Source organism: Triturus cristatus, chromosome 7 (assembly GCF_964204655.1).
Source record: "Triturus cristatus chromosome 7, aTriCri1.1, whole genome shotgun sequence".
Taxonomy (NCBI): Eukaryota; Metazoa; Chordata; class Amphibia; order Caudata; family Salamandridae; genus Triturus; species Triturus cristatus.
The window spans coordinates 1,771,326,664-1,771,350,973 of NC_140590.1; the positions used below are offsets into that span (position 1 = coordinate 1,771,326,664).

The 24,310-nt window shown below is 42.8% G+C and overlaps 1 protein-coding gene across 1 annotated transcript in view; it reads left to right on the plus strand.

The window, feature by feature from the left end:
- LOC146813044 (olfactory receptor 5V1-like) overlaps positions 1-17,834 on the plus strand; it is a 160,801-nt gene extending 142,967 nt beyond the window's left edge. Inside the window, exons 4-5 of the mRNA XM_085620060.1 lie at positions 16,191-16,279; positions 16,869-17,834. Coding sequence (XP_085476186.1) covers positions 16,908-17,834 — 927 coding nt within the window. The 5' untranslated portion in view covers positions 16,191-16,279; positions 16,869-16,907. The remainder of the gene's footprint in view (positions 1-16,190; positions 16,280-16,868) is intronic.
- The last annotated feature ends 6,476 nt before the right edge of the window (positions 17,835-24,310 follow it).

Consider the following 24,310-nt stretch of genomic DNA (forward strand, 5'->3'; position numbering starts at 1 on the left):
ATGGCATACAGGAATCTGCCAATATTCCTTATTGAGATCAATGATGGAAATATATTGGGATTCCCCTAACTTGTCAATGAGTTTATCAATTCTATGTAATACGTAGTTATCACATTTTTAAACCTTGTTTATAGCATGGAAGTCAATACAAAAAAGTACAATGAGTGAGCATAAATTACTTGATGAGGTTCTATAATGTTCTTCTTTAATATCTGTTTAACTTTTATGTGGATTGCTATGTGACATTTGATATGCTTCAGAAATACTGTAAGGCAGCAGCGGTCCGTGGAGGGAGTTCCGTGGGGCGGAAAGGCGGGGCGGGGGAGGGGCAAGGTGGAGGGTACTAAACACCGGAACATGGATAATTGGAGGTAAGTAAACAATTAAATAAATAAAACGAATTGCGTAGCGCGCGCTGCACCGCATTTTGTGATGCAGGGCGCGCTACGAAATTCGTTTTATTTATTTAATTGTTTACTTACTTCCAATTATCCATGTTCCGGTGTTTAGTACCCCCCACCCTGCCCCTCCCCCGCCCCGCCTTTCCGCCCCATGGAACTCCCTCCACTGACCTCTGCTGCTGTAAGGTCATCGTTAATCGTTAAATTAATGCAATGCAAGAGGACAATAAATCAGTAACAGAAACACAAAATAAGTAAGTTTTCAGAATGTTCTTAAATTCGATGTAATCAGGACAGATTTCAATGTGCAAGGGCAAATGATCCCAGTAAGCAGCAGCCAAGTAGGAGAAGGATCTGCCTCCACACCTTTGACGCTGCATGCAGGGAATACAGATCTTTAATATAATTCTCTTTCTGACGGGTAACCAGTATAGTGCTTTTGAGAGGGGACGTAATGCATCTCCTGGAGGGGGATTACAGTTGAGCCTTGTATCAGTATTCTGCATGACCTGCAGTTTACAGAGTAATGTCTCATTGGCAGCAGCCAAAAGCACATTAGAATAGTGAAGCTGGCTGAAAACAAGAGCCTGTTCCAGGGTCTTTCTAGCTGCCAATAGAAGAAAAGGCAAGGCTTTCTTTAAAAACCGCAACATGCAAAAGCAGTTGCCCGTTGTAGATAGAATCTGTTCTTTCATTTTCAAGGCTTGGACTCCCAATTGGTGGTGCCTAATTTAGGAGGCCACCAATTGGGAGCACAATTTTTGGGGCTTTCCCAAAGATCATGATCTTTGTCTTTTCAGCATTAAGCTGAAGGTATTTCTCTAACATCCAATGTGCCACTGCCTTCTTCTCATGTGAAAAGGATTCCTTCACTTTGTCCACATTGTTGGCAAAAGAAATGACCAGCTGTGCGCCATCAGCGCAGGACAGGATTTCAAAGTCAAAAGATCTAATATGTTTGGCTAATGGGGCTACAAATATGTTGAACAAGGTCGGGCTCAGGCAAGATCCCTGAGGCACACCTTTATCAACCATCATTGTGCGCGACTTAAAGTCACCCTAAGAAAACACCTGAGATCTGTTCTACAGGAAATCCTGAAACCATTTCAGAGCAGTTCCATATACCCCTATCTCATTTAACCTGAACATCAGCTTATCATGTGAAACAGTATCAAAAGCTGCTGATTGGTCCAATAACACCAGCATAATAGGGGTCTTAGCATCTAGAGAACATCTAATGGAGCCTGCCATTGCAACCAAGGCCGTCTCTGTGTGGGGTTCTGACCTAAAACCAAAATGAGAGGGGTCTAAGATGTTGTTTTCCTCAAGATAGCCTGTCAGTTGTTTATTTATAAAACCTTCCACCTAGAAAAGGAAGAAGAGAAATAGGTCAATAGTTAGAGAGTATTGAAAAAAACAAGTTGGCCTTTTCTTGAATAGGCATAATCTGTGCCGATTTACAGGCAGTAGGGAAGTTCCCAGACTCTATTGACACATTAAACAAAGAACTAATGTCTGGCGAGATTTGCGTGGCAAGACGCACAGAGATCCTAGCTGGACACGTATCAGAAGGAGATCCGGATTTAGCCTTAATTTGGCACCTTAAATGCGTTCAAGAGCAGGAGTGTCAAACTTTAAACTTTTTCAAACTGTGTCCATCGTTCAAATGGGGAGCATTAAAGTTCAACTTAGATTTAAGCTGATTGATAAGTGGGACAATATTTTGAAACATTTTCTTGATTTTATCCTCAAAATACTCAGCCAAAGAGTTGCAAAGTTGCTGAGAAGGATTAACTGAGAACAAGCCAGGGGATTAGCAAAGGTTTTTAGAACTTTAAAAAGATCTTTGGGCAAACTTCCAGTGTTTCTGATTTGATTAGTAATATAGGTTTTGCAAGCAATTTTTATGTTCTGATGGTATTTGGTAAGTTCTCTTTTATATATGTTTCAGTCACAAATATTATTAGTCCAATGCCACCGTTTCTCCAGTTTTCACAATATGATTTTTCCTGTCTCAACTCTGGAGTATGCCATTGTGTGTTAGTTCAGTGTTTATTATTAGAATGCATTTTAAGAGGCGCAATACTATCAGAGGCAGAATTAAGAGCTTTATTAACAATAGGCAGCTCAGTTTCCGCTAAAGTTGAGAACCTGGCATGAATGTCAATTCATCAAAATGCGGGCAGTATCAGAAGTGGCATCACACATCCTTTGACCTTCAGTTTCACTCACACACACATGCTTACACATGCAGTTACATTCACACACACACTCTCTCTCTAGCATAAACACAATCACCTGTAAGCACACGACATACATTTAAAAGCATGGTTTACTCACTTCAAGTCAGACCTGTCAGCCTTAGAGTCGCCTTCCCCCAAACTTTTTTCCTGCTTCCATTTTCTATTTACTGATTATTTTTGTTGGCCGTAGGACTCTGAGCACCTTACGACTGCTGACCAGTGCTAAAGTGCATGTGCTTCTCCCATAAACATGGTTACATTGGTTAAAACACAATTTGAATATTTCAGTTATCTGTGAGTCCCTAGTAGAGGGTACTACCTGTTACCAGAGCCTGTAAATTAATTTCTACTTGTGGGCCTGCAGCGCTTGTTGTACCACCCACACAAGTAGACTTTTAAACATATTTCAGGCCTGGCACTGTAGACCTTATGTGTGCAGTTTTACTGCCACGTTTACCTGGTATTTAAAGCCCCATGCCATGCCTTTAAAACCCCTTTTATTACATATATGTAATCCCAAAGGTAGGCCCCAGATAGCCCATTGGGCATGGTGCTGTGTAAAAGATAGGACATGTAATTTTACATTTTGCATTTCCTGGTAGTGAAAAACACCTACATTCATTTTTCACTACTGTGAGGCCTACTCCTCTTGTACAATAACATTGGGAATTCCGTATTACACTTTTTAGTTGCAATTCCTGTTTGAGAAGGAGTAGTTCTATCATATTTTATATCTGTGGAATGGTAATGATAAATCCTCTTTACTGGTAAAGTTGGATTTAACATTACTATTTTAGAAACAAATTGTCTCTAGTACAATGCTAAGGTCAGTGATAGGTGGCTTTGTGCATTCCCTGTAGACAACCACACATCAAGAAAGGGTTAGGTGTGTCTGCGTGCCCATCTGCATCCTGATGTCTCATCCTGGGCATGAGGGGAGGGGGGAGTTGACACTTTCCCCTGAATAGGAAGTGTCCTATCCTCACATAAAGGGTTGATTTCCCCCCTGTAATGAGTCTGGGCTAGGAAGAAAGGACCTCTGTACACTCCGTAAAGCCCTTCTTCAACCCCACTTAAAAGGCACAGCTGGGCATAAGTAATGGGTTACTGACCTAAAAAGAAACTCTATCAGGAAGATGGACTGATGTGCTGCTACAAGGTCTATCACTCTGCTGGATTGCAGCTCTGGAAGAAATGCTTTTCTGCTGTGCTACTGCCTGCTTCCTTCTGATTCTGCTTTAATTGAAATGAACTGGACTCTGCTTAAACCCAGACTGATCTTCAAGGGCTTACCTCCTGATTTTGAGCCTCAGGGACATTAAATTATTACCACCTGCTTCTGTGCTTGGTCCATTGGAATTGGACCCAAGTGTTTGCTCCAACTGAACCAATGGACCTCCTGTCTGCGTGTAGCAGAACAGACGCATCATTGCTGTTGCAGGAGCAGGAACCGCAAATCATGCTCAGAACCAGCGCATCGCTTTAAAGAACCAATGCATTGAAACCAATGTATCACTGCCACCGCAGTATGGGAAGATCAACTCATCCCCTTGACTGCATGGAGAAACCTGTGGCATTGTCTACAGAACCAACACCTCTAGGCTCAGTGCATTGTCTTTGGAACCGGCACATCAACACAACTGTGTGAAGAAAATTAACGCATCATCTTGACAGCGAGATCGACACCGACGCATCATTCGACTGCACCCTCAATCTCGCTATTGCAAACAGAATTATAGTGCTTTGTTCCACTGACTTTGCTTGGCTTTTGTATCTGACCCATGTTTCTTTAAGGTAGGCCTGAACTCTTGACGTTGAACCGGTCCAGTGTAACCAGATTACTCCCATTGGCACTTATTCCTTCTAAATGCTATTTTTACATTTAATCTTTAATAAATCATATCCCGACTTCTAATGATTGGATTCTTGTTGTTTTGGTCTTGTTTTATTTATAGAAATCATATATATTTTTTTAACCTGGTGGGGTGATTTTGGTGATATTTTCACAGTTTTACTGTTTGAAGTGTTGCACACATACTTTACACCTTTACCTTTAAGTAAAGCCTGACTTCTCTTTGCCAAGCTATCAGAGGGTAAACACAGAATAATTTATGGTGTGTGTCAGAAATGGGGGGCTCTGGTTGGCAGAAGTTTTCACCCTGTCCAAGTAGAAACCCTTATTCTAGTCAGGTTAAGGGAGTCACACAGCTAGGAGAACCACTGCTCACCCCCTTGGTAGATTGGCACAAGCAGTCAGGCTTAGATCAGAGGCATTTGTTCATACACACACAGTAACACAACAAAAACACAATAAAAGGACACCACACCAGTTTAGAAAAATGAACAAATATTTATCTGAATAAAAAAAGACCAAAACTACACAAATGCAACATACACAGTTAAAGATATCACTTTAAAAAGGTTCAAAATATTTCAGTCCATAAGAAACTATGGAAGCTTCACTTTTAGCACAAAGTACTTGGGATGTGTCGAAATTAAAGATGAAAACAGATGCTGGGGTGGTGCCCGAGAAGTGCCGGAAAAGCAAAGCAATGCATCTGTTCCTTACTCCCAGCAGAGGTGATGTGTCGGTTTCTTACTGCCAGGGTAGGTGATGCGTCGACTCCTTACTGCAGCACAGGGGAGGTGATGCATTGGTACCTTACTGTGAGGGGAGGTGATGCGTCGGTTCCTTACTGTGAGGGGAGATGGTGTGTCAATGTCTGGACACGTGATCTTGGTTCTGCTGGTCCACTTTGATGAAGAACTTGGTGCACAGGTATGATGCGTCAAAAATGTACATGCCCTGGGTTGATGCAAGTGGCGGTGGAAGAGGCGCTGCATCGATTTCCGAGCTGCAAAGCAGGTGATGTGTCGAATTCTTCAGCCGCACAGCAGGGCCTGCACCAGAGTCGTAGCATGCGCCATTGATTTTGGTGACGTTGGTGACATAGAGCTTGGGAATCCAGTTGCTGTAATATTTCAGCCGCACGGCAGGTGCTGCATCGATTGTTTGGCCGCACAGTGGTGATGCATTAGTTTTTCATTGGTTTATCAACTGTACGGTGGTGCTGCATTGGAAAAACTGGTGCTGAGAGTCCCAGAACTGGAATTAGCACCACTTGGCAGGTCAAAACTCCCAGCAGAGGAGTTAAGGGGCTTCAAATGAAGTCTTTGGTGCCCTGAGACTTCTTAACAGGAGCCAAGCACACACAAGGCCTTGAAAAACCTTGGAAAGCAAAATGTAGAAAGCAAAGTCCAGTCCTTTCATTCCCAGGACAGAAGCAGAAAGCAGCAGGCCAGCAAACAGAGCAACAATCTCCTACATCATTCAGCTCTTCTTCCTGGCACAATGTCCTCTTATTCCAGAAGTGTTCTGAAGTTATGATGTCACATCTCCAGTACTTATACCAGTTTCTGCCTTTCAAGTAGGCAAACTTCAAAGGACAGTTTCTGTAGTGCACAAGACTCTTTATTTCCCTGGCCTGCCTTCAGACAAACTGCTGGTGGGTGAAGACAGCTTTGTGTGAGGACAGGCACAGCCCTATTTAGGTGTCAATGACAACTCCACCCACAAGTCTATCTCGGAAGTCCCATCAGCCTGGAGATGGCCCATTAAGTATATGCAGGGCATACCACAGCTCCCTTTGTGTGACTGTGTAGAATGAATGGCCAAACAGCCCCATTGTCACCTCCCCCTCAGACATGGATTCTACATGCAGACAGAGGCACAGAATGGTAAAGCAAGAAAATGGCCACTTACTACAAGTGGCATATCTTTAATTTTTTTATTTCTTTATTGGATTTTCAAAATAAGAAAGAATATCAAACAGAGTACTCACATTTTCTGGGTTTTGCAAATGTCCACATTGCCATAGTTTACAGTTAAATCTTGTGGCCACAGTTATAGACTGTATCATTAGAGAAAGGTGGGATATGTGTTAATAATTCCCCCTGGGTCAATGTCTCTTATGTCAGGAGCCGATCCGTGCTGCTCCCGTAGCCCCCTCTAAGATCATACATATTAGGAACAACATAGGATTTCGCTTAGCAAAAGTTTCTTCTTCAGATGCGAGGGTTTGCCATGCAAACATACGGGGTGCCCATGCAATGCAGCTTCATGCTTGTGTGGCTCAGACATTAAAGTCTATAATGTGGCTATGCCTATTACTCCATGTTACAATCATGGCCCTCTCAGATATGTCTGTAGTGGTTCCCAAATGCCGCGTGGTCTTGAAGTCAGGGGTAACAATTCAGCATAGATGTATAATTGGTCTTTACAATAAATGAAATAATCCATCCACTTTTTGAATTTTGGCTCACGCCTCGCCCCCCACCTAAATGCCACTCTTAGTTTTGCAAAGGGAATCAATATCCTCTGTGCAATACAACAGGGCCATAACTTGGGTAAGGCGTATGTGCGTATCTATCATGCGTGACCATGCAGCTGACAACTTTATCTAGTAATCCTGTATTACGGTGCACCCACATGGCAGGTGCAGAAATTTCTCTCCTTTGCCTCTTCATCTAGCACAGCGGACATCCGATCATAGCCTATATCTGCATAGTCTTGCTAGAGTATAATAGACACATAGTATATACTTGTAATGTATGATTCACAGGTGACTGCTAGTTATTATCCTCCCTGTTTGATTGCAGCAATAGAGCCATTGTTTATCATCATCATCATACAATCTTCATTTCAGCTCGAGGCCATAAAAGTATATAAATCAGCATGTTTATCTGTAAGTGGTGGGCCTAGCTCAGAGTCCGAGCTAGCTCGAGTGCTGCACTGGCCCTCTGGGCCCTCTGACTGAGCACTCCAGTATGGTAAAGAAAACATGTGTGCAGGACCCAATGCTTGCATCAGTATATGTAGTGTGCGTAGTGTCGGAGGTTCTTGTAGGAAGGTGAAATTAGCTGCACTGACATCATGCCTAAGTCTAATATTTATTAAAAAAAACTCTAGCGGTGTTGCCATTTTGCCCTGCAGTAGTGTTTGTTGATCTTTGAATATCCCTTCATGATAGAGAACCCCCCAAGTATTTATATTCTGCCTTAGCAGCATGTTGAGACATACCGTCTTTTGAGGTACGAGGGTCAGAGGGTGACAAGGGAGTAGAGCCAGCAGAGTATATAGTAGGGGTTTGCCCCTTTTGGTTGCCAGTCATTGGCTTAAACGGGACGTGCAAGCCATTGTTGTATAGGAGGTACCTACACGTGGGGGCGTTGTCCCTAAGAAAGCAGTAGTGGGATTTGGGGCTTATAGCCCTGCTTTATCACTAAATGGGGCCTGAATGGTGGTGGTCTGTACCAGTATGTCGCAAAATGGGCCTGACCGCACCAATAGTAGAGCTACATGTCAGGGTCCTCAAATTCCACTTTGTCAAAGAGGCGGTGAGTTTGTCCCAGCACATCCTGGGCTGCCTGCCACCCCAGGGCCAATCTAATCAGCTGCGTCTGCAAAGTGTCGAAGAAATGTCTCCCAGGGAGATATGGTATATTGAGGAAAAGGTATAACAGTTTTGGCAGTATGATCATTTTGATTAAAGATATGCACCCTGCCAGGGATAAGGGCAAAGACATCCAGCGCGATATAGCCGCTTTAAGCGAGTTGATGGCAGTGGTGTAGTTTGCCCTTAGCATTTTTCCTCTCTCCCGGGACACAATACCCCAAGGTATTTTATCTCTGAATCACACCATGTCAGTTGCCAATCAAGTGAAAATTTAACAGCATCGGGGTGAGAGGGAACATCAGGGAGCTGCTTCAATTAATTGCTTCACTTGAAACCTCTCTGAATTGGATGAATTTTCGAAGGATAGAATTCAAGCTGACGTCTGGGTCTCTGATGTAAAGGGTGATGTCATCTGCATAGAGCAAGACCAGCAGAGGCCGGGTAGGATATCTCAGGTCATGTTCCCTATGTTGCTGTTAGAGTTTCACCACCAGCAAAAGAGACACCCAGGCTAGGAAGGAGGGGGATCCCATCCATTGTAACATTGTGCACAGTCCCATTCTAGAGAACCAAATGCCTTGTTGGCGTCTAAAAATACAGCCACCGCAGCCAGCTCTGGGTCTATATGCTGTAGCAACGCAAACAACGTGCGCAGAGTATGGGAAGTTGCCCATCCTGGCACAAGCCCTGATTGGTCAGGTAGGACCAGTTGCTCCATCACCAGTCAATTTACCATTACTCATGCCAGCAGTTTTGGTATCGCAATTAATTAAGAATAACTGTCTGTAGCCCTCGCACTTAGTAGCAGTTTTCATCAGTTTAAGAAGGGAGATAATCATAGCCTCTTTCATTGAAGGCGGGAGTATCCCCGTTTATTTTATTTATTTTGCTTTTGTGTAAACATTTTTAGGGAAACAGACAAGGGCCCCTGCATAACACTTAGAAAAGTCCAGAGCCAGTCCATCCGGCCCAAGCGCGCCATTAGACCATTGCTGCATAATCCTGTTCTATGTGTACCTTCAGAATGCATGTCACTGAGCCAGCCCAATGCAGTATCTTCTAGATAGGAGACCACATCCATCGGCCAACTCCTGCATGGAGAGTAAAGTGTGGAGTAATATGTGGTGAAAGTCTGAAGGCTATCCGCAGAATCTCTGTGTATAGACCCGATCCCATCCTCCACCTCTAGCACATAGCTGGAAAACTCGGGGATATGTACAACTAATGCCAAGCCTCTTCCTGGCCGCTCACCCTCACCATATTGGCGAGCACGACAATATTTATCCCTGAATAAGCACTCACACTCAGCCTCTAATTGGCACTCTAAGGCAAGTTCTTTCCCTTAAGTGCACCAGTAATTTGACCCTCAGCTACCTTAATATCTGCTTCTAGTTTCCGGACTGTTCCCCAAATGTCCCGTAAAATACTGCTCCCTTTTGCAATGCAGATGCCTCATATTGTGATTTTAAAGGCCTCCTAGACCACACCTATCGTTGACACTGAGTTCATTTTTCTGGTACAAAAGCCTCCTATTTCTTGCTGTGTTTCGTCTCGGAAACATGCATCTAGCTGGGCTGTGGGAGATAATATCAATGACCGATAAGGGGCAGCTGACCTCAGCAGATGAAGTTGTAAAAATATTGGGGAATAATCAGAATATGTGCACGTCAAGTTTTCCACTTTGGTGACCCATGTCCAGCCCACACAACAGTATCCAGTAGTCAATACTCGACCAGCTAGAGTCACACTAGAATGGAATGTACCCTATTTGCATGTAGGGTGAAGCGTCCTCCAGGTATCTAGTAGTTGATGGTTAGTTATGATCCCCCTCTATGTTCTCCGCTGTGCTCTGCGGTCCTGGCACGCCGAGGGATTGTTCTGTGCTGGGCTCCAACATCATATATAAATTTCCCATGCAAATTAGATGAGTGGAGCCTATGTTTAGGATAAGTCCCCAACAATTTGTGCATCATTGATGTTGGGGCCATAACAGTTAACCAGCGTGATGGAGTATGAGGCTAAATGTCCCCACATTACTCCCTTGTGGGTCTTGAAAATAGCCGGAGGAGTGTTATGGATTTTTTTTTCATCAGGGTAGCTGTTCCCCTAGCATAAGTAGTATATGAAGCAAAGCATCTGAAGGAAGCCCATCTTGGCACGTAATGCATCGGCATGGCCGGGTCAAGATGCATCTCTTGCAGCATTACAATCTGAATGTTGCATCTGTCAAGGTATCCTAGTATGTGCCTGCGCTTACGGGGGTCTCTCAGGCGTCGCACATTCCAGGTCAGAAAGTTGTAAGTAGGGCCGTCAGAGGTGTCTGTCAAAATCATGGGTCATGTGCTTCATATGTGCCCCTGTCTCATGGAATATGTAGCATGTGTGTACTGCTTGTATAATCCTTACATGGCAATGAGTAGCGATGAAGTGCACACAAATGAAAAAGAACAACAACATTTTCCAATCCCATTCCTCCCCCACCCACACCAGCAGCCCAATCCTGCCAGCTGATCCCATCCCACAGTAAGTTCGAACTATGACTAAAGAGAATTCACTGTTTGCCCTTTTGTAGCAGTCGAAACATGTATGAAGGAAGCTGTCCAGCAAATCATACAGAGTACAAGAAGATGTCAGTGAAAGAATGCTAGTAGAGTATAGCAGAAACAGGGTAAAGAGTAACCCACACAAAGGGCAGGTAAGAGGTGAGGTGTAGCAGAGGAATGCAGAATAGGAAAGAGTATTAACCATTAATAACATCTTACTGGGAATTCCCTCTGGGGGGTACCATCAGGGACCATGGAAGTACCCCTTGACTTAACAAAGGTATTTGGGATAGTATGTAAGCATGCTTGACTCCAAGCATTGCGGTCCCCAATGAGGCAGGCCTATAGAAAAAGAAAATGTAAGCTGACTGCCGTCCGAATGTGACAGGGCAGTCCGCATGCAACAAGACCAGGCACAGAGTAAAGACGTGCTTGCAGGTCACTGTGACAACTCTGATTCCGGTTGCTGACAAAGTCCCTCCATCAGCCAACCTTGGAGAGCCTGGATGCAGATCTGTACTCATGTGTATCTCCATTAGCTGGGGGTTGTCATCAAGTTTCTCTTTTGAGGGACTCATGTTCTTTTTATGGGGTGTTAAAACTGTGCTGCTTGCCTTGAAATGTAATGCAAATCTTCTCAGTATACAGCATAGCATAGGGAATATTAGCTTGCTTTAGCTTCCTTTTCACTGGGAGAAATTTTCTGTGAGTTTCCTGCACAGCCATCGTGAAGTCGGGTTAGATTAACACAGAGCTTCCCTCACAGGTTAGAGTGCGCTTTTCTCTGGCTAGTCGCAGAACTGCTTTGCGATAATTTAACAGCCTTGCAATAATAGGCCTGGGTAGGGAACCTGAAGAGGGACTGGTTGTTAAGAAGCAGTGTGCCCTTTCCACCATCAGTTGCTTGAAGAGGGTCAAGGCATCAAATATCGCCATGAGCATGCATGCCACATATTCTTCCATCAGCCCGGTCGCTGTGGATTCGGGAACCTCAAGAATGCGGATGTTGTTTCTACGTGCGCATGCTTCGAGGTCCTTGTTCTTAGCTGCAATGACTCTCAGTGGGTGTTCCATGTTCTGTAACTACTCTCCTCTTTGCATGGATTCATCCTCCAGGCCAGACATCCCCTGTTCAGCCCGCTGATGAGCCTTTCTTGTTTCTCCAGTCTCTGGGTGATAACATCCTATGCACATACTAATTGAATCCATTTTGACTTCCATTGAAGTTAGGCTCTGCGCATAGTGAGTAGCAGTGAGCGTATGTCAGTATCCTCAGGTTGTGTCTGTGATGGTTGCCCCTCTGCCATATTCACAGTAGTGTCCCCAGCCGGCACTCATGCAGATGTCTGAGGCTCAAAAGGGATTTTGGCCTGTTTGCCCTCTGTTTACCTCATAGCCATATCACCTTTTCATTGGTGGGGGTGTGGCACAGCGCAGGGCAGGACTGATGTAGTGAACAGACCTTTCTAGCGTAATGCGCACTTCAACTCAGTGTGGGCCCACAACTTTTTTCCCTCAGGTCCACCCAGGGGAAAGGGATCTGCAATATACGATAAGCCTTTATTGTCCCACTTCTGCTTGCCTCCTGGGCTTGGCCATTTATATATTTACAGCCCCCGACCTTCAGAGTCAATAAAGGGATCTTGTCTTAGTGCTTGCAGTTCTAGAAGGCCGGCTCCCAACAATCTCACCCCCAGTGCCACCAGTATACAGCCCAGCCCTCCTGTGCGGTTCTACAGCAGCGCGGCAGTCTCTTGTCTCTGTGGACACTGCCTCCGAACTCCGTCAGAGAGACTGCTCATGTCTCCCGATGCCATTAAGTCAGTGACGTTGCGTTAGATCATGGCTCACCTCTCCTGGCTGTAAGCCGATAAATTACTCGGATGTGGCCCGCTCCATTTATTGCTCTGCTTTTCAGCATGTGGTTCTTCCGTAAACTGTGCCGGCTCTGGATTCCTCACCACACACCCCCACAGACGCCATTTTGGTAGGTCTCAGTTTTAGGGTTCGCTAGTTCCAGCTCTCATCTTTTTGTTATACTCTGCAGCGACTTGTCTGGCATTGGGTCACATGCGGCATCAGTTGCCAGCAAACCTACTCCTCCATGGCCTCATTGGAGGAAGGATTTTGCCGGCCATCTTGCTTGCTGGCTTCTCTGGCACCCCACAAGTGGCATTTACAATCAAACAATTTAAAAAACAATTTTACTACAGATGCATTTTTCCCAATTGGAAGCTCCACTTATAAGAGGTTAAAAGAGCACCTCCAATGATAACCTGTGGGAGAGATATCCCTTGCAATAGTGAAAAATATAATTAGCAGTATTTCACTATCAGGTCATGCAAAACACACCAGTGCATGTCCTACCTTTCAAGTACACTGCACCCTGACCATGGAGCTACCGTGGGCCTACCTTAGGGGACCTTACATGTATTAAAAGAGAAGGTTTGGGCCTGGCAAGTAGTCAACATTGCAGTTTGAAACTGCCCACACAAATACTGCAGTGGCAGGTATGAGACATGGTTTCAGGGCTACCCACGCGGGTGGTACAATTAGTGCTCAGGCCTTCTAGTAGCAGTTGATTTACAGGCTCTTGGCGCACACAGTGCCCTTTACTAGGGACTTACCAGGAAATTCAATATGCCAATCCCGGATAACCAATTACATATACCATTTACACAAGGAGCCCTTGAAATTCAGCACTGGACAGCGGTTGTAAAGTGCCCTGATGCCTAACACCTGCAAAAATGGAATGCTACACATAGACAAAAACAGAAGGTCAGAAGCAAAATGGCAGGGGAGGAACACACCAAAGATGCCAGGTCCAACTATGTGTATCTGACTTACACTGACTAGATTTTTGGTTCCTGCTTCGACATGTTGCGTACCTCTGCCTACCAGAAACCAGATTTCTAACACCTCGGCTGCCACGAAAGGTCATATGCCAGTGATCTGAGAGAAAACAAAGTGAGTGGAGCCACAACCGACCACCATAAGGATGAGCTATCCCTGTGTTCCTGGCACTTATTTTGCTACATCTAAGGCCAGGGTTTCAAAGGCAGTGCCAGGGGTCACAAGGATCAAGCCAGGGTTTGCTGTTACAACCCCTTGTGACCTCTAAATGATGTGCATGCCTTAAACTCTTTACTAACAATCATTAATCACTGGTTCACCTGTGCGCCATTATTGATTGTTCTCATACACTATTCCAAATACACATTCAAATTAGAAACATTCACAAAAACAAACCCCCAAACCACTTGCATTTGACATTGTGTGTTATAAGGTTCCAAGTTCAAAAATGTTCTTGCTTCTTTTGCCATTTTGATTTGCCTTGAGTGGAATACCGTCACATAACATTCTAATTTAAAGACAGGTCTCTGCCACAGTTTTAGGCTTACTCCTTGAAGAGCTAGAGCTGTGCTATATTAACCCCCTTAGAAAGTGGTAAATGTTTGCTTGTTACATGAACTGTAAAGTCAACAAAAACAACATACCAGGGTGCAACATAACACGACAGCCAAAGTGTGAACACAGAACAATATGCACAGTACAGCAGAAAAAGATTGCATTGCAGTAAAGCAGTACAAAATCATAACAACACCAAACAACACACCATCACAAGACAGCATTCACTTTTAATTTCCTTTATGTCTTCCCTACCTCTGTGTGCTTCATTCAGAGTCTGTTTTTTTTATATTTCAGGACCCACACTATGGAATACTCTTTATGTCCACATTTAGAGTTCATTAACCCTCTCTCCTTATGTTATCTAACTAACCTTGCTTCTAGTGATTGTAAGCTGCTTTCTTGCCAATGCTGGTCTTGTTCTGTACTTTCTCATTGCTATGCATAACATGTTGCTTTGAAGTACATTACTGTATAAACACAAATACAAGGTATGGCTGATTTGCGCTGTGGGTGGCAGCAGAGCTCCCACTTAAACAGAGACCAAAATGGTCCCGCCGACAAATCTATTTTTTTATGTGCTGAGGAACACTTGACAGCTCCTGCTCATTGTGTCTCCAAAAATGCATTTGAAAGATGTTATTTTAAAACAACTCAGAAAAGCAGTTTGTATTGATATGCTGAGGCTATTCACTGGTGAATGAAAAATGTAAAACTATGTAAAATGTGGGTTGAAGCAAAATGTGAAAGACATTTCAAGTGAGTAATGGTTGCCGGGTGATACCTCTGCTAAGTCAGTGGATGAATGGGTTGACCCAAAGGGTAGTGAAGACGATGAAGCCTTAGGGCTAGAGCGGTCGTCCTCGAAGCTGGGGAACCGGGTTTGAGTCCCGGCAACGATGCTCAACATCCTGTGATTCTGGGGAAATCACTTAATCACCCCGTCCTAACAAAAATAAATCATCTGTAATAAAACTGGTGCTCATGTAAAGTGCTCTGATACCTTTTGTGGCTCCCGAGAACGAAGCAGATACGAGTGGCCAGTAGATTGCGAACTAAACTGACTGCGATCTTCTTCTGAGGACGACGAGTATTTTACCGGCCACGAGCCAAAGTTACCTTATATGTGATGCACGGCGGGGCTTAATGTCTAAAATTAAAAGGGTTGGATTAGCCACAGTTTATTAAGAGCGCAGACAGTTTAACTAAGTTGTGAAGCATGAGGACTATGTGTAGCCAAGGGGCCGCTCTCTAGAGTCATTACACCTGCAAGAGGCAAAGTTGTTCCCTCGTCCTGATGAGGCCCGGAAGAAATAGGGACTGAAACGCGTCGACAGTTTATGACTGGAGGAATCAACTTAATTCATGAATCATTCTTATATAGATGTAGAGATACACATATATACATTGTTATAGGGGGTGCAGTGAATACCCTCTGTGTATATAAGATTACCTCACAGTGCATTAATATTAATAAGGGTGCAAGCACTGACATGATGTAGTTGGGGTTCAGGTGACAACATACACATGATGATTTGTTCAATGTACAGTTGATTTGTCCCTTGTTTGTTCAAGAGGGCGGATGTATGTATGAGTGTATATGTTTACTATTTTTCTGCTTTTATTGTTTGTTATGTATGTACCAGTTTGTCTCATTATAATGAAAATAGTACAATGAAGAACTATTCTAACAAGGACATTTGAGTGGTATGTGGTTCTTGATGTAGAAATTTAAATTTAAAGGGGACTATATGCCTGGTATAGGGTAATTAATTGTACCCTTAGGGAATATTGAGATGTTCATTCTTCCACGCCACCATGTTATAAAATGTTATAATGAGTTCAGCAGTCCATGAACTGTCATACCTGTGGTCCGACTGCAGTAAGCTCGAAGGTCCACTTTTTGTACTAGGAGATGGTCTGTTAGACTTTGCAAAGGCCACGACTAAACTGCACACCTCCAGAGTCATGGTCAGGCAAAGCAGCTGCCATAGGGCGGTACAGGGGAGCTACATAGCCGTCTGCATTACCAGTTGACTTTTCCATAAGCTGACTGCGGTAGTAGGCCCACTGTCTAATGGTTGGCAGAAACAAAGGATTTGAGGTGCATACTCACTACTTTCCTGTTCTTTCCAGCAGCAGTCAACGTGGATCAATTTCTCCAGGTCCCCCCTTCACAGCAGCATCTTCACCCCGAGAAATAAGACCCTGTCTGCATCAATCTACAGGTAAGTCCTTTTTGTACCATATACTCATTGCCAGGACTGGCTACATATTGACCAGACTACGGCAATGGGTAGATGATATGCTTCCACTTGTATCATGCATATGTGTGCATTCAACATATATGCAGTTGAAAATTCACACTTGCATTGATACAAATGCAAAAGTACTGACCACCACCGAAAGACCGGACACCGTGATTAGTTCGTAATACAGCAGTTAGAAGAAACTCGTAATAGGTCAGCCATCACCTAATTTAAAAAAATCTAGAACTTTTCTTATTGGTGGCTACTTCAATTGATTGTGTTTTCTACAAATGTTTTGAATAGTTACAGCTGCAATATATCAAACTATAAACTATAAATTAGCAATAGTCTCCAAGCAGGTGAATTATTGCCCCATGAAAATGAAAAAAAGAATGTATAGTACAAATAATTAGAACTGGCTTACTTGACCCATATGTTTTGCTTCCAATCCAATAAGTTTCTTCTGATAGTAAACATATCAAATGAGACCACCAGACATCCGCATCCATTTTCTCACCCAAAACGGTGCATGAAGCGTATTGAGTTTCCTTTTTTTCATTAATTGCAGATATCCTTGCTAACACTGGAAAACTGTATTTCAAGACACATGGAAGAAGAAAATCAAACTACAATGACTGAGTTCTTCCTTGTGGGTTTTAATGATTTCCCAAAACTTCTAGTTCCACTTTTCTTGGCTTTTTTGCTTATTTACTTCTTGGTACTAGTGGGGAATCTTCTGATCATGGTGATTGTCTACACCAACATACAATTGCACACACCAATGTATTTTTTCCTCACAAACCTGGCTTTTGTTGACATTTGTTTCACAACAATGATTTTCCCAAACACACTGGCTCACTTCTTTCTGGTGGGAAAACACATTTCTCTAAATGGATGTTTGCTGCAGGTGTTTTTTTTCATGTCCATGGTGTCTACAGAATTCCTCCTTCTTGCGATCATGGCTTATGATCGATATGTGGCCATTTGCAATCCTTTGCACTATGTGAAAACCATGAATAATGTAGTTTGCATGAATATGGCTGCCGGCTGCTGGTTATTTAGTTTCTTAGACCCAATACCGCACTTTGTACTAATATCTGGGCTCTCATTCTGTAGGTCTCACACAATCAACCATTTCTTCTGTGACTTAGCAGCTGTAACAAATCTTTCATGTAGCAGCACTCGTGCTGTTGAGACAGCAAGCTACGTACTTGGTCTTACACTCGGCGTAACACCTTTTGCTTTAACTATCACATCTTACATCAACATCATTTCAACAATCCTGAAAATCCGGTCTACAGAGGGGAGACACAAGGCCTTTTCCACCTGTGCCTCCCACCTCACTGTGGTTATATTATTTTATGGAGTTATCTGTTCTACGTACATGCGACCAGCATCAACGGTTTCGGTAAAATACAACAAAGTGTTGTCTTTGTTATATGTTGCTTTAACACCTCTATGTAATCCCATTATATACAGCCTGAAAAACACAGATATTAAAAACACCCTGAGGAAGACAAAGAATACAAAATAGTATTTAAGAAACATAAAAAAAACAGATTTTTTAATCTTTCAATGCATGTATTGCAGAAATACATGTAATTTATTACTGAGATATTTTTCACAGATCATGGTACCTTGCATCCTTGACATTTCCGTTGCCATTTGCACTCTTTCAATTTGATCGCCAAAGTGTTATTATGATTTTAGAAATCGGAGAGTTTCTTGGGTTTGGCTTTTCAAATGCAGCTCAGCGACAGGCACAGCTTATATAGGCTGTGATGCAAGAAGCGGAGAAGGCGGTTCTGACTACCTGAGATGTTACGTACCCTCCCCTCATTTGGGACACCCCGTTAGATTTTCCTAGCTCTGAGTTTCAGATAATGCCAGCCATCTACCAATAAAGGGAAAACCAACAGGTATCTAAAACCGCTCGCTGTGGGCTAACACATCTTGAAGGTAAGTGTCTGGAAGGCATAAACACATATAGAAGATAAGCGTTAGGAAGGCATAAACACATCTGGAAGGTAAGCATTGGGAAGGCATAAACCCATTTGGAAGGTAAGCATTTGGAAAGCATAAACACATCTGGAAGGTAAGCATTAGGAAGGCATAAACACATTTGGAAGGTAAGCATTTGGAAAGCATAAACACATCTGGCAGATAACTCGGGACCCCAAAAGCAGAACACACACAACAAGAAGTCACATTATTGTGGTTTTTTTTATACCCTAACCTACTGAAAAATATATATATTCGAACCATCATACATTTAAAGACAACATTAGCAAACACAACTAAAACTGTATTACAAAATAAGACAGATACTAAACTTCAGTGTGTGTTAGGGAATCTCCTAGCTTCTAATTGTTCTCATTCATGCCAACATTGTGACACCTTGGCATGTGCATGCGTCCCATGAATCTAGGTGGCTCTCCCAGCAGTCACAGAGGAGACAGGGCTGTATATTGATTGTGCCTGGGTGAAATACAAAGTACAGACAAAACCAATATACCACATGCAGCAATGAATACTAGGGGCCTTATGTAGGTAGCCCAACATTTACCACTTCATAAATACCGAATTTTACCGATTTGGTATTTATGAAGTGGTAAATGTTATGTAGATAATAATTCGGTAATTATTACCGAATCGGTAAAATTCGGTATTTTAGAACCAGTATTTACCGATTCGGTAATAATGCATCCCTTGAAGCCAGTTACCATTACCGAATCGGTAAATACCGATTCGGTAATGGGGGGGAGCACAATCAAGGGTGGCAGGGTGTCACAGTGACACCCTGTTGCACCCCTGATTCCTGCATATGTGCACATGTGGCACACATACATGCCCTAAGGGCATGTATGTCTGCCACATTGCACACTTAAACGTGCACAAAAATGCTTTTTTTCACATATTCATCATTTACCACCAACTTTTAGTTGGTGGTAAATAACGAATCCCCACAACACCCACACACTCCCCCTACATATCATTACAGGATTCGGTATTTACCGAATCGGTAAAATTACCGAATCGGTAAAATTACCGATTCGGTAATTTTACTGATTCGGTAAATACCGAATCCTGTAATGTGCCCCCTACATTGCAAAAGCCTAAATACCGGTCGGTAACGGTATAATTACCGAAAATCGGCCGTTACCGACCGGTATTAGGCTACGTACATATGGCCCTAAATGTTTAAAATGAGTATTTACAGCAGAACGTGATATAGGATAGCATTAATTGTGGTGAGCAGTGAATACTATAAATATAATATGTAGGGAAATGAATGAAACACACAACAAAATGACTGCCAATCACAACGAAAAAATAAGGAAACTGAAAGGAATGTAAACTCCATACCCATGTCCCCCTTGAGATTTTCTAAGTGCATGTTTATGTGCTACTAGTACCCAAAAACCCGAACTACAATTCTATGTGACCACATTTTTCAATCTGTCAGCAAAGCCCACCGCTATCTGTTGCACTTTCCCTAACAATGTCCGCTGATGCATGCAAAGTCTCCCACACTGCACATCCACATATCTGCTGATGTATGCAAATTCTCCCATACTGCACATCCACATGTTTGATGAAGTATGCAAAGTCTTCCACACTGCACATCCATGTGTCTGTTGATGTATTCACAGCCATGTGTCTGCTGATGCATGCAAAGTCTCCCACACTGCACATCCATGCGTCTTCTGATGTATACAATGTCTCCCACACTGCGCATCCATGTGTCTGCAGATGTATGCAAAGTCTCCCACACTGCACATCCACGTGTCCGCTGATGAATGCAATGTCTCCTGTAATACACATCCACGTTTCTTCTGATGTATGCAAAGTCTCCTGTACTGCACACCCACATGCCTGCTGATATATGCAAAGTCTCCCGTACTGCATATCCACATGTCTGCTGATGTATACAAAGTCTCCTGTAGTGCACATCCACATGTCTGCTGAAGTATGCAACATCTCCCGTACTGCACATCCACATGTCTGCTTATGTATGTAAAATCTCCCATACTGCACATCCACATGTCTGCTAATGCATGCAACATCTCCAAAACTGCACATCCAGGTGTCCCAAGCTCTAGGAGTGGTATGATCCTCAGCATATTTAACTGTTGTGAGAAGCTTCTCGCATTGCATATTCTAGATTAGTGACTTTGTACATATGTCTGTCTAAGAACCTTACTGCCATTCTATGTGCTATGTATAGTCACTGTATTCCCATGTCTTTCAAGCTCTCAAGCTCTGTATTCTATGAGACCTATCCACAAACAGCACTTTGTTGTAGGTTTAGTAGCACTACAATAGCACGACTAAAGTACAACAAAATGCTGTTCAAATTCTATGAGTGTAAATTTCCACCTCGTCTATCTTTTCTATGGAGAGATCCTCACAAATGTTAGTTTACTACTTAGGCCTTGCAAATGTTAGCTAACTACTTAGGACCTCGATTAAAAGTACAGGGCTAAATTCAAACCTGTGTGCAAACGCGTGTGTGCAGGGATCAGAAGTATGATAATAAATAATCACACCTTCTGAGTTTTCCTATGACAAATTTCGGATGGTCAAACCTGATGAAAATTATTAGGGGGAGAAGACTCTTAAAAAAGGCAAAATATGGAGAATTTGGTCTGTCAAATACCGTTTCTGCATGTTATAGCTAATTTTACTTATCGTACCTTGAAAATTACACTCCGCATGGTATCGGATTTTAAAAGGTGCGATAATAATCATCGCCTTTCCAGCCATGCATAGGCAATGAGTCTCTTAGTAGAAAATGTGGGTTTCAACAGGCGGCATACTTACTACTAAAGGACTTGTTGGGCAGGAGTAAGGAGGTTTTAAGGAAAAGGTTTTGGGTGGAACATGCACCCACCCACAAAAGAATAAAGGCCGTATTATGACTTTGGAGTGAGGCAGCGGGCCGCCACACCAGCGCCCTGCTGTCACACAGCCAAAGATAAATTGAGACAGCCCATAGGATTCCGATTGGAATCCAGGTCAGGTGTTCCTGAGGCAACTGGCCCTCAGCTGTGCAATGCTAAGGCTCATACGTGAGCGTCAGCAAGGTATCGCAATGTGAACGCCATTGCATGTTCCTGCAGGGCATGGACTGTTAAGTCCATGCCCTGCAGGACGTGGGGGGTCATGCATGCAGGGGGCACACCATGTGCCCTCCTTCTTGCATCCCCTGCTGCAGAGGAAACAGTGGGACCTGCAGAAGTGTGATGGCACTACGACCTGGCCACTCGGACCCCCCATAATCCTCGTGGTCCTGCTATTGATTCTACTTCAAATAGGATTCAATTTGTCCCCCCCCCCGAGGAACTACCCCGTTTATCTGTTTTGTTGCATTATACCAGGAGGAGAGTGGGTGGAGGGCTTCATTTAATGTGTCTCCTCGTCCCCCTTTTTATTATTTACAATGTGTATCCTATTCAGTTCAACACATGTGATAATCACTCAAAGATGTCTAATTTCACATTTCATGTGTGTAATACTCATTTAAATCAAGACCATGATTATTTCGAATTCAATGTGGGCTTCTGTTTCATCATGAAACATATTAATTTTCATGTTTAACATTCTAAATCTTCATAGCTAAGTCCAGCATCTAGCAATAAAATATGTTCTACAGAAACCAAAAACACCTATTTGTTCAGCAACAAATACAATAATTCAAAGCTCTATCTACTCCACAAATGTTCTCTCAACTGAAGAGCTCTCAAAATTGCCATAAGTAGGACACAGGTAACATCATAAAGGAGTAAGCTCCTTTTCTAATTTCACAAGAAAACCCCCTGTACTCTCTCCTACATCAGTGAGCTCAGCCAAAGCAAAAAAAATAACAACAAATATAGAAAACGTTAGCAGAAAGTGAATATCGAGACGGTCCTACAAGAATTCGTATCTATAAGAATAATCCAGCACGGACCATGCTCTCCTTAAAAAGGCACACTGCTACCAAGAAAATGAGCGGACTTATTACTCAAGCGTGCTATTTCAAAGAATCATACACTGCAACCATGAGCTGGATTAAGAATTATGGGAAATTCATTTTTAGAAAATAATCTTCAATCACAATTAAACTCTACAGTAAGGGAATGCAATGCAAGCTGCCTCCTGTTTGTGGCTTTACTTTGCAGTGTGCTATCCAACAACATACATTAGCTTTGAGGAAGGAAGCTAGTAAATGAAAAAATATCGCGGCGATATATTCTTAGAAGTCACAACACTAAATCATTTGGTGTGAATTGATTTGTATTTGATCTCAGATTAAATTACTTTCTGTTGTGTTTTATATAGCATGAACTTGACCCGAAGGTATCAGAGCGCTTTACATGAGCACCAATTATGTTATGTTAAGATGGACACATTAATTTATTTGCTTTTTTTGTTAGACTCGGGGAGATTAAGTGATTTGCCCAGAATCACAGGATGTTGAGCATCCCTGCCGAAACTTGAACCCGGTTCCCCAGCCCTGAGGTCGGCCACCATAGCCCTTCGGCCACATTCTCTCCCCACACTTTATGCTAAGGCTGTGCCTCAGCTGCTTCAATCATCCGTAAATTGTTGGTTCATTTTGGAGGAAAAGCCAGCTACCTTTCTGCCACCCAAGCTCAAGCTAATTTAGCTTGTCAAAACATTCTAGAGGTTAATGATCAATTTCACATAGCATGCTGTCCCACTTCTGAGCTCATTGCAGTGACTTCAAGTTATGAACAACTCTATTATGCTTCATGAGGAAGCCGCATTGATGATCATGTCTGCCTTTATTGGTATGATAACATATGTTTTTCAGACTTTGTTTGACTCAGAAACAAAAAGATGCAGTATTTCAGCCAAGTATGCTAGAGGTACTGCTAGATGTTTGGTGCTAAATCACATGCGAACACTACACGCACTGATGTCACCCCAAGTGAATTATATCAGTTCCAGTCTTCATTCAGAAAATCACTGATATCCACGTCCCAAGAGTGATAGTTGCTTCAGCCCAATTTTACGTCACCCTTGGTACCTGGAAGGGTAGTTCTTTGTCATCTTTATGTCTTGTACAAGGAACTCTTTTTTGCGAACTTGATCAACATACCAGACACGGCTCCATAAATCTTTTCCAGAGCTAAATTGAAAAATATGACCTATGATGTGTTGATGGTCTGCTATGCCAGGAATTGAAATGGCAGCTGCTTTCTCTGGGGTGGTCTCAGGATAAAAATTAAACAAAGACAAAACTCAAATATGGGATATTGGCCAATTGACACTAACAGTCCAGAAAATGTACAAAGTCGGAATGTGTTAAACTACCAAATATGACAATTTGAGGAGAACTAATGCATCCAAAACAACCTGCCGCTCGCTCACTTAGGGCATACTAACTTCAATAAGACGATCCTGCCACTCAAACTACTTTACCTATTTCATGCACTTCTGTTCGGTTTCACATTCCTGTCCTTTGAAAAACTAGAGGTGTAGAAAAGACCCCAACTGGCCATCTGCTTTCTTCACCTTCCTTTTTGAAAAAGAAAAATGGAGGCTTCCAAAATTTCTGTCCTAATATTTGGCTGCATTAGACAATCTGTTCACCAAACTGGTACAAGACGAATCAATAGCTTTTCCCTTTATTAGAGATTTATTTTGCAGCTCCACCTTCACAAATGTTATTTCAATTTTCTAGCAGCAAGTGACATTCTAAATGGGAAATTTAAGGTCATCAAGGTTCTGCTTGTATGTAGAGTGGGATATCTGCAGGTGCCTAAAGATCCCGAAATTACATGGTCATCAGCCTTGGGGCAATAATCTGTTAGGATGCATCAGAGAAGGTGCTTACCTCTACATGCTGGTTGCAAGTACTTGATTTGTAAAAAATAAATAAAAAAGAAAACCATAAGTGCTAGAGCTCAAAATATTTCCCAGTAGGTCACTGCAGCTTGCACCACGTGCTACCCTTGCCACCGCTGCCAAATGGCAGTTGCAACAATAGCTACTAACCAC